This window comes from Glycine soja, chromosome 19 (genome assembly GCF_004193775.1).
Source record: "Glycine soja cultivar W05 chromosome 19, ASM419377v2, whole genome shotgun sequence".
NCBI lineage: Eukaryota > Viridiplantae > Streptophyta > Magnoliopsida > Fabales > Fabaceae > Glycine > Glycine soja.
In genome coordinates, this window is record NC_041020.1 from 40762145 (window position 1) to 40772790 (window position 10646).

At 35.3% G+C, this 10646-nt stretch overlaps 2 protein-coding genes across 4 annotated transcripts; both read left to right on the top strand.

The window, feature by feature from the left end:
- Positions 1-319: 319 nt before the first annotated feature.
- Positions 320-5993, top strand: LOC114399062. Of its 3 annotated transcripts, none has more exons than XR_003663639.1 (4): positions 320-439; positions 872-1326; positions 4666-4731; positions 4887-5993. XR_003663639.1 is itself a non-coding variant. In XM_028361160.1 (4 exons), exons 2-4 carry the CDS (start codon positions 1066-1068, stop codon positions 4893-4895), a joined length of 333 nt encoding a protein of 110 aa, XP_028216961.1. In that variant the 5' UTR covers positions 320-439; positions 872-1065; the 3' UTR covers positions 4896-5993. The 3 variants fall into 3 exon arrangements, 1 of the variants encoding a protein (XP_028216961.1); XM_028361160.1 differs by having other exon boundaries at positions 4669-4731; XR_003663640.1 differs by having other exon boundaries at positions 335-439; positions 869-1326; positions 4669-4731.
- Positions 5994-7714: 1721 nt separating this feature from the next.
- LOC114399624 lies at positions 7715-9666 on the top strand. Its single transcript, XM_028361828.1, has 2 exons — positions 7715-8175; positions 9393-9666. Exons 1-2 carry the CDS (start codon positions 7879-7881, stop codon positions 9480-9482), a joined length of 387 nt encoding a protein of 128 aa, XP_028217629.1. The 5' UTR covers positions 7715-7878; the 3' UTR covers positions 9483-9666.
- Positions 9667-10646: the final 980 nt, after the last annotated feature.

Sequence of the window (10646 nt, forward strand, 5' to 3'; positions counted from 1 at the left end):
AATAGTTAAATATAGTCTTATATTACAATTTAAATTATTAATTATAAATTCAAAATATAATTTATAATAATTAAATAGTAAAATTTGTTCATGAAGATGTGAAATATTGATAAATTGGTCCCTATAAAAATAAAAAAAATTAAATTTAATAAAAAAAATTATAAAAATAATCTGATAGACAGTTTTATCTCTAAACTTAATAATTTAATGTGAAACAAACTCTTAAAAATATAACTTTAAGTGTAAAATTATTGTTTAAATATATGACAAAAAGACCATAACGTGTAACAATGGGGACTAATACGTGGCACTTTCTTTACAAATTTGGGGGTATTTGGTAACTAGTAAGATCACTATCAGTACTATCGCGCACTACTTACTTCTGTTGGAACGAGAGCCCCTCTCTCTGCGACTCTGCTTCGGTTCTTCCTTCAGTTCAGTGAGTACATTTGATTTTGTTTTATTTTCTTTGAATATTATTTATTTTCTAGTTGTGCGCTGAGTTGTTATTTTGAGTTTTCTAAACTCTAGTGTTCCATTGCAGCAAAGTTTGGATTCTTTGAATCAATAATTTAGGTCAAGTTTTATAGAGGACAATTTTCCAAAACTATTTTGTTTTGTTCTTTTCGATTGCTTTGAATATTTTTAGTAACAAAGCAAGCATTGATACGTTATGTATGGCTGTGAAATGGTTCTAAATTGCGGTTGCAGTTTTGTCGCGATCCTTGACATTGTGAGAAATTGTGGTCGCGAACCGCAATTTAGAACCATTGTCATTGATGCAATGCTAGCTAAATAAACTGTCTCCGTTAAGTTAATCGATGTTTAAGAACAGTAGATTGATATTATAATTGTTGTTGTTCTGAAGCAGCCAGCTGCAGACAATGGCAGACAAGAAGCGGAAGGAGAGGAATGAAGGCAACCGCCAAAGACCGAAGTCGAAGAAGAAGCGGCCAAACACTCAACAGAAGGAGAGGGGCCCTTGTTTGCCCTCATCTTTGCAAAAACAGCTTGACTGTTTAAACCCTACCACTTCCTTTGACAGCATTGATTCTGACGACTACAATGACAATGATGTACACGAGTACAAGGAAGAACGAGCTGAGGAGGTGTCCACCAAGAATAAGCGTTACAACCCTGGTTTTGTCGTCCAGGATGACCTTTCTCATCAATTTGAGGATGAGAATGCGTAATCTGATGTTGAAAGTGAGGATGATGATTACTCGAATGAAAATGCTCTTAGTGACGATTCTGGAGAGGAAGATGATGGAAGGCACACAAGGATGCTACAAGCAATTACTAGCATGCCAAGTGAGGCTTTTCAAGGTAAGAAAATTGCTGTTAAACTTTTGTGTTACTCATTATTTATGCTAGAAGTTAGAACTTAGAGGCACTCTGTCAATTTTCTTCTGTATATATTGGAGAACAGAATTAGTTATTAGAGATGCATATGAACAAATTTTTAATCTTTCTTTATAGTGTCTAACATGACACATTTAATAGCTTCATACAAATGTTATATTTTAACAATGCAACTGTTGAATTATATGATATTATACTAATGATCATCTATACCAAATTTTAAATAATTTAGTCATTCATAGATTTGCAATCTATTAGTAGAATTTAATTATATTTTTAATAATAGATAATATGTTAAAATAAAGTGATGTGATGAAATATCAATTTTGAAATTATATGAAATTACACACTTGATCTTTCCCATGAGAACTTTCTATGTAAAAGTTGGATTGATTAAGTTTAACATTTTTTAAAAGTTATAGAAGATCTCAATTTGTCAAGTTTGACATTCAGTGTCAATTGATCCTTTATATATATATATAATTTTGGCGATATGTGGGAGGAATGCCAAAGCAGTTTTTATACATGAATGGTTCCCAGACAGAATCCTGCTGTTGTTGCTCTTTCTATTGTGTTTTCAGAACCATGATATGATAGGCTTATAAATTTTAATCACAATGCAGAGAATAACAAAAGGAAGATGATGAATTCTGTTATTCCTTCTTTCTGTGATTGTGTGTTGGGGCAGCTAGTCCATGTTTAGCAGCAGCCTTATGTGCCTAGGTTCCTCTATAAATAATGATCATGCAATGGGAATGAAAATATATGAGAAAAAGTTATCTTCATTCTTCTTTTGCTTATTTTATCTTTTTGCATTTCTGTTTAGTAGCTTCACAACTGGTTCGACCTGGCAGCCACCACTTTCCATCATGCCCGAACATAATACCAGACAAACAACCACTGACCACCTGGAAGAGGCTGTCAATCGCCTTACCTAGGGACAGACCACTGTGGCCCAAAACCATGCTGCATTATCCCAAGCTTAGTCCGTAGTGAATATTAAAATTGATTCAATCCTCGAATGTCTGGTAGCAATCACTACCACTCCCACATCTCTGAAATCACCACCAACCCCATCTCCACCCCCACCTTCTTGACCTCACATGAAATTAGAGGCGCCATGGTTTGACGGACAGGATCCTATGGGATAAATCTTTCAAATTTCTCAGTTCTTCGATTATCAAGGTTTACCGGATCACGAGAGACTCACAGTGGCGTCGTTCTACATGGAGGGACTGGCATTATGCTAGTACCAGTGGATGTCTCAAAACGGGTTCCTCACTTCGTGGCCGGCGATGCTTTGGGCCTTGGGGTCCCGTTTCGCCCCCTCATTTTACGACAATCCATAGGATGCCTTGTTCAAATTGCAACAGCGAGGCACCGCCAATGACTACCTGACGGAATTTGAACGTCTAGCAAACCAGATCGTGGGCCTCGGCCCTCCATTCCTATTGAGCTGTTTCATTTCCGGTTTGACCCTGGAACTCCGTTGGGAGGTACAGGCCTCCAGCCATTGTCTCTTCCTCAGGCAGTTGCCTTAGCCAAACTCCAGGAAGACAAATTCAACGACAGGCGCCGCGGACCTCGGCCTGCAACTTCATTTTCCTCCCAGAATCCGCCATCGCCGACACCAACTACCGCAGGATCTTCAACTCCGTCCAGCTCCAAGATTCCCTTCAACGATTAACACTAGAGGAAATGGTTGTTTGCAGAGACAAAGGTATATGCTATCACTGTGACGAGAAATGGATTCTTGATCACAAATGCAAGCTACGTCTCCACCTGTTCATTGCAAACTTGGAACCCAGTGTTCAGGATTTCCCTCAGGGGACACTTCTTCTGACAACTTAGCACCCCTCGATCATGAACCCAATTCTTTTCCTCAGATAAGTCTCAACGCACTAGCAGGGATGCTGGCACCAGAGAATTTTTGCATATATGGCTCCATCCACCACCACAGTGTCGTGATTTTGGTTGACGGAGGCAGCACATACAACTTCATCCAGTCGCGAATGGCCAAGTTCCTCAATCTGTTGTCGTTGCCAACAACTGCACTCCAGGTGATGGTGGATAACGATAGTATTCTCGACTGCAACACCACTTCCCCTTAGGTATCCATTACCGTTCAAGGTCACACATTCACCCTCAACCTTTATCACCTTCCCCTCAGCAGTGCAGACATAGTTTTGGGGGTTCAATGGCTAAAGTTACTAGGCTCAGTCACCATGGACTACACCAACCTCACCGTGTCATTTTTGTATTTGGGCTAGCCCATCAACCTTTTCGCAGATGTCCCTTTCTCCCTTTCCACTGCTTCAAACCAACAGCTTAAGCGGTTTGCCTAGACCCTGAGCATTTTCGCTTTGTTTCACTTATCGCCAGTTCCGGCCCTAGCCCAACCTTCCTCTTCCCTACAACCCCCCACAGACCAAAACACACCCCCAGCCACCACCTCCCTCCTCATCCAATTCGATGAGCTTTTCCACGAACCTCACTCCCTTCCTCCGACCCACTCCATTGCACACCATTGCTAAAATTTACATGTTAAGCTACTAAACAGAAATGCAGAAAGATAAAAGAAACAAAAGAAGAATAAAGATAACTTTTTCTCATATATTTTCATTCTCATTGCATAATCATTATTTATAGAGGAACCTAGGCTCATAGGGTTGCTACTAAACATGGATCAGCTGCCCGCGTGCAATCACAGAGAGAAGGAATAGCATGATTCATATATTTTTGTTATAACAGAATCTGATTTGGTGATAATGAAATTAGTGGATAAGACAATGGGAATATGCTGCTGTTTGTCCTTTCCCCACATGGTTAAACATAGTCACTGAGGTGGGTTGGCCTCTTAGTGTTCCTTTTGGGTCTGCTAGTGGGCAACATACTGATATTTCTAACAACTCCCCCATCTGGGAAAACAACCTTGTCCTCAAGGTTATAAGAATCCCGTAAACTATCTCAATTCTCCCACGTGGTATCTTCTGGGGCCAAACTCGCCCATCACACCAGAATGAGTTTGGTTGGCCAAACCCAAAAGGAGTCCTAAGAGGCCAGCCCCCTCCTCAGTGACTATGTTTAACCAGGTGGGAGAATTGAGTTATAACAAAAATATGTGAATTATGTTATTCTTTCTCTCTGTGATTGCGCGTTGGGGCAGTTGGTCCATGTTTAGTAGCAGCCCTATGTGTCTAGGTTCCTCTATAAATAATGATTATGCAATGGGATGAAAATATATGAGAAAAAGTTATCTTCATTCATCTTTTGCTTCTTTTATCTTTTTGCATTTCTGTTTAGTAGCTTAACATGGACCTTGAAGCTGCAAAAGAATGTTCCATGAAACGCGAGCGCCAAAGGGCTGAGGTATATCATCAACCCTGAAGAAATAGGAGCTCGAGAAATTTTTCTTAACAAATGTTGTTTACTGAGTACTGATATGTCTAGTATCTTCATGATTAAAACGGGAAAATTATTTCTTTTAAATTTTAATCCTTTTCATACTGTCCAACTTGGTACAGGACGCATGACGCCAACCTCCTTTCTCTTTTTGCCGCAAAACTATCCCAACCTATCTTCCTCACCTCCATAACCACCACTCCACCAAACATCACAACCCTCAAGTGAAGCGCCCAACACTAGCCCAATAAGATGAAGGTGACTTGCGATGAGTGAAGATTTGACCCAAAAATTGCCCTTTCCCCCTCGAATCTACTGCAGAAGTGAAGATTTGAAGAGGTACCTCGTGCGATTATGGCATGGCATGGCAGTGCCAGAGTGGTGGCATCGGCAAGTGTATGTTCTAAGAAGGATCTGAAATTTTTATTTTTATTTTTGTTAAATTTGATTCTCAAGTTCTCATCTTTTTACTGTTTTTGTACTGTTTTTGATAGTTTATAAGATAGTGATTTTGTTTTGATGAGGTTCTCTTGGATCTTGTTTTATGTTTTTTCCCAGGGAGAAATTTCTATGGATTGTTAGTGTTGAAGGTCATGTTTTTTATGATTGTTTAGTAGTCTTGAAGTGTTCTTGAAAGAATTTTCTTTTTTGTGTTTTGAAATTTCAGAAACTGTTTGAGGTGTGTTCTTGTAATGGTGTTATTGAAAGCAAATGTCTAAGAAGATGATGAGGGTATTTTGGAACAAAAATTTCATTAAATCACTTGTGCACAACACATGATGTGCTAAAATAAATGGAACAGGGGTAGATGTGTAATGGAATTGAAAACTTAAGGGGATTTTGTGTAGGGGTTCAACAATGAGTGAGTGAGTGTAATAAGTCTTAACAATGAGTGAGTGTGAGTGTAATAAGTCTTAAACTGGGGAGATAAGTATAATTTGCTCAAAGATTAATGGACAAGAGTTTTGGTTCTGATCCAATTCTAGAAATATTCTCAGTTTTCAATCCTTGGGAAAGTCAATAAACTTTGCCAGGTTAAAGAAAATTTCCAAGATACAAGAAAAAAGAGGTGGAGAATTTACCAGGCAAGGAAGGCTGAAGCTTATGGCATGCAAGAAAGGGAAGAAAATAGAACTCAAGTCCAAAAAAAGTTTTCTTTTTGGGGGGCTTCCTCTTGTGTATTATCAGTGTCAAGTTGAATTGCTGTTGATTATTATTTTCACACTTAACGAAAATGTCATTTTTTAATTTAATGTCCCCAATTGATAAAAATATGTATGCTCCTAAGGTAGTGAAAAAGAATGTTATTTATCTTGGACATATTTCTTCCGTCTCTATCTGGATGAACCTGTGAGATTTCAAACTAACCGTTTTTGGTTAAATTACCCCCCTTCTCAGTTTCAGGTTTTTCTACAGATCTACTCTAACGTGGCTTTAAACTCCCATGCCATTTATACATTGATTTTTAAATTTTATTATACGTCAGTTATAAGTTTGTTGATTCGCTAATAATTATTAACATGGATTACTGATTTCACAACCATTTGTGGATCACCCATGCCGAAGCTTACTAATGTGCAAATACAACCAGCTATATATATTCGATTATTAATAATTTGAATCTGCTCAGCTAAATTATATTGCACATTAATTCATAACTAAACACTCCATCTTAGATATACACCTACAAGCACAAATAAGTTGCACTTATTTATCGTTTTAGGGAAGGAGAATATTATGCAACCAAGTTTTGGATGTTTTATTGTTAATCTGCACAATCTCATGGCATTGAAGAAATGTATCCAAAATGCTCTCAAGTGTAGACCCTTTTAGCAACAGAGAAGTATCCTTTATATTCTTATTTTTTTTATAGCAAAATTCGTATTAAATATGCGAATGTCTTATTTTTAAGCTTGCTCTCTCCTAAAACTAGTAATATTTTAAAACAAACGCTTCCTAAAAGTTTCTTTTTCTATAAATGCAACTTTATTATTGTAATTGTTTTACAACTTCTAGTGGGCTTAATATATTAGTTCATTAAGAAAATAAAGTATTCAATATATTATTATAGGAAAAGATATATTTTCGTACTTTTGTTTGAACTTAGTTTTAGTCTCCAAATTTTAACTTTGATCAATTTGGTCATTCATCCTCACAGCAAAAACTACTTTTTTTCAAACCTCAAACTAAATTGATTAAAGTTAAAACAAAAATTAATACTAATTTTTACCAAAAATACAAGACCAAAAATATATTTTATAAATGATGAGAATGAATGCGGAGAAGGGAGAGTACTGGTGATGGACTGATGGATCACCTTGTTTTGGTGTTTATAATATAAAGTGAGGCAGGTTTTATGTTGTAACGTACTAATCTGAAACAGAAATGATAAAATGGACTTAATTGAGGCAGGTTTCATATATAACCAATTTTATTTGTAATGTTTAGTTTTGAATACCTTTTAATCAATAAGATATTAACATTTAGGAAAAGTATGTTGTTATCAATCCTCAATATTGAATATTGCTGCTTTGGCGACACCCCCGATCCAGATCCAACTTTTACAGCTCCTCTTAGGCCTTAGCATAGGTTTATTATTAATTACGGCATAATCATTATTAGGCTGACTAATATAAAGCACTTTTTTTTATTAGGCCAACACTGAAACAAGGTAGCACTGAAACTGAAGAAGGAGAGCGCAATTGTGGGTCCTCTCAATTCTTTAGTATTGTATTGTTGCCATCAGAAAATTCACATGCCAAGCTTAAACATAAACATACGCGTATACAGAATATACAGAAACAGCCAAAAAAAAAAACAGAGATAAGAAATAAAACCTTATGAAAATTAAACCAATCACAATTTATTATCCCCACCCAACGGCTATATTTCCTTCCCTCTCTCATTCATTATTCAACAATAAATCACTCACTATTGGTTACCACTTTTGCTTGCTTCTGCAATATTCCTTCCATAACGGTCCTCACCACCCCCTCCATATACTATAGCACCCTTCTAAAACCACATATATATAATCATATTATTATTACTATTTTCTTACATTACATAAATAGTGCATATATCATATAGAATATTATACCAGTTTCACTTGCAATGGACACTGCTATTGCTACTGAAGCTAAGGTTCAGCATGTCACCAGGAAATCTTCCGATGAGCTTCTGAGGAAGTTCGCCGAAGCGGGTTCCAACGAGGCCGGAAAAAACAAACGGAGGAAGAAGAAGAAGAGGGAAAGTGAATGTGATTGTGACAGCCCTATGAATGGTGGCGCCGCCGTGGTGGAAAGGAGGTCCCTTCTGCCGCCGAAAGTGACGCGGAGGTCGGTGTTGCTCCGGCAGCTGAGGGTGAGGGATGTCAGAAACAAGTCGTCACTCTTTGGAACCATTCATAAGGTGAGTGTGCCCAATTCAGTTCATATTCTTCAAACAAAGCATGCTATTGGTTCATATATGGTAACTAAAGTCCTCATTTGAGTACTTTTGATTTTAATTTAGTTTTATAAGTATAAAATGTTTGTTTTATTCTGGTATTTTAAAGTATTTTTTTAATTGTGATATTGGTGCGAATGAAATCTTTCTATTATACTATTAAGTGGACTTTTTTTGTTAATTTATTATGTTAACTTCAATTTGGTAACATGAGATAAATTATGTGAAAGATGTCACAATATATAAATCTGTGCTGTCAACCAAAATTAATTCAGTTATAACAAGTATTGATAGAAGAATTAATTTGGTCTAATAATTAGCAGACGCTTTAAAGAGAAATTAAGTAAAAATTTCTAAACTTACATACCAAATTAAAACAAAAGAATTCAAATAAATTGTATTTTAGGTTCGAAGTTTTTTTTTTTTTTTAACTTGGGATTGTAATGTAACTTTTGTTGTATGAAAATTGTTAAATGTGTTTGAGAAAAGAATAGATGTCTAGGTGTTTTTGAAGTTATTTTTCAATTAGGATTAGGATTTTACCTTAATGATTTAATGCCAACTTTTATTGGTGTATTAATTAATGAAATGAAATTCTAATTTTAATAAAGAAAACAACATTAAAAATATTTAGGAAACTAGATTTAAGTTTTGTTTTAAACAACCATGCTTGGGTTGTTGTCCTTAAATTGAAGCTTCAAAACAAACAATATAAAATTATGATGGTCAATTCATTAGAATCAGTTCGTTTTCTGGGAGTTTCTGGAGGGGAAGTAATTTGTCAATTTGAGAATTAGAATTGCTTTATACAATTTAACTAACTATACGGTGATTAATTTTATGAATCCCAGCTTACTTTTATGGCTAAAATCCCTAAACATGGGGATAGAATAATAATGTAGGAAAAGTTATATTTATACAATTTTTTTAGAGGGGGAATGTTTTAAGCCTGAAGATGGCTTAGCTTGAAGCTTCAAACTTTGTAACCCAAAAAAAATAAAGAATTATAGTACTCCGGGTAATTTTATTAATTTTGATCAGTAATCTTATCTGGATGTATATTTGTCTCTTAATTATTTTTTAAAATATAGTACTCCGGGTAAAGATTTTTTTTTTTTCTTTACCATGAAGATTGAGATAACAAATTAGCCATCCTTATTTTATTTTTTTCATCATTGTAGACATGGCGTATAACCGTGGAAAGTGCCTCCAGAGTTTTCCTGGAAAAGCATTATCATCGCCATAAGCGTTTGATCAATGATATTGTTTAGGCTCTGATGAAAAGTCTATTACAAGTATATGAGCTAATACCCGGTCAGAAGCAAAATGCAAAAGCTCACTCTTTATGTATATTGCCCCATTAAAATTTAATTCAATTACTGATTCTATGTATTTCACTTTTACTCTTTGTTTATTCTTTCGCTTTCAACTAATAAAATTTATTCGTTCATCCAATATCCATTTGGTTTACAATATGTCATATCTGAAACAGGAAGAATATGAGAATTATAAATCTGTGTTTATGTTAATCAAAAGCTTCATTACAATAATCTAAACTCTCTCTCTCTCTCTCTCTAACAACTGTTTCATCTAAAGTCTGCTAGGTGAAACATTAAGCACATAAAATTAGGTGGGTGGAAAAAGGAAATGGGAATAATGGCATAGCGATGATTCTCTCCTAATATCTCACGTACATCGTCCAATTTGTCACAATGAACCAAAAGAGAGAGAGAGAAAGAAAAGGAATCATTGCGATCATATTAATTGGCTTCCTATGTAGCAACCACGATTATTTAATGCATATTTAACAGGAATTTTATTAGATTAAATTAGGTCAGATTAGATTGGAGCAATTTTTTAAAATTAAAAAACTTAGCCAAGATAAACCAAATAATTAAATGCAATAACAGATTCAGAAAAGAGGCATTTCACATGCGACTTGTGTTTAAGACTCTTTTTTATTACAACCTGTGTTTAAAACTTTTTCTTTTAGTTCTGGAAGGCAAAATACCTTCTACCACATCTAAGAATCTTAGGACTTAATGTTGCACAAATTATAAGCCGCACATACTGAATATGGCTAATATTATACACAGAATACTTTCTACCCTTTTAGCCGTTTGAATGCATTGGGTGAATCCGTGAATCTGATATATAAATATGGCCAATATTCATTTTATGGAGATTTCTGCCCTCTTACTTTTTTCAATAATAAAAAAAATTCTTTTAGGGTATTGATATTTTTTAATAATGAATGCTTATCACTTCTTTATGTATATTTTACTTAAAATATAAATAAAACAAAATAATTCATTAGATCTGAAAGACTAATAATAAAGAAAGCGCATGGCATGTTCCATTTGGATTTTAGCTTTCATTGTTTCAAGAATATGCATTCCTTTCATTAAAATTATGACATGTCATATAAATAGTTG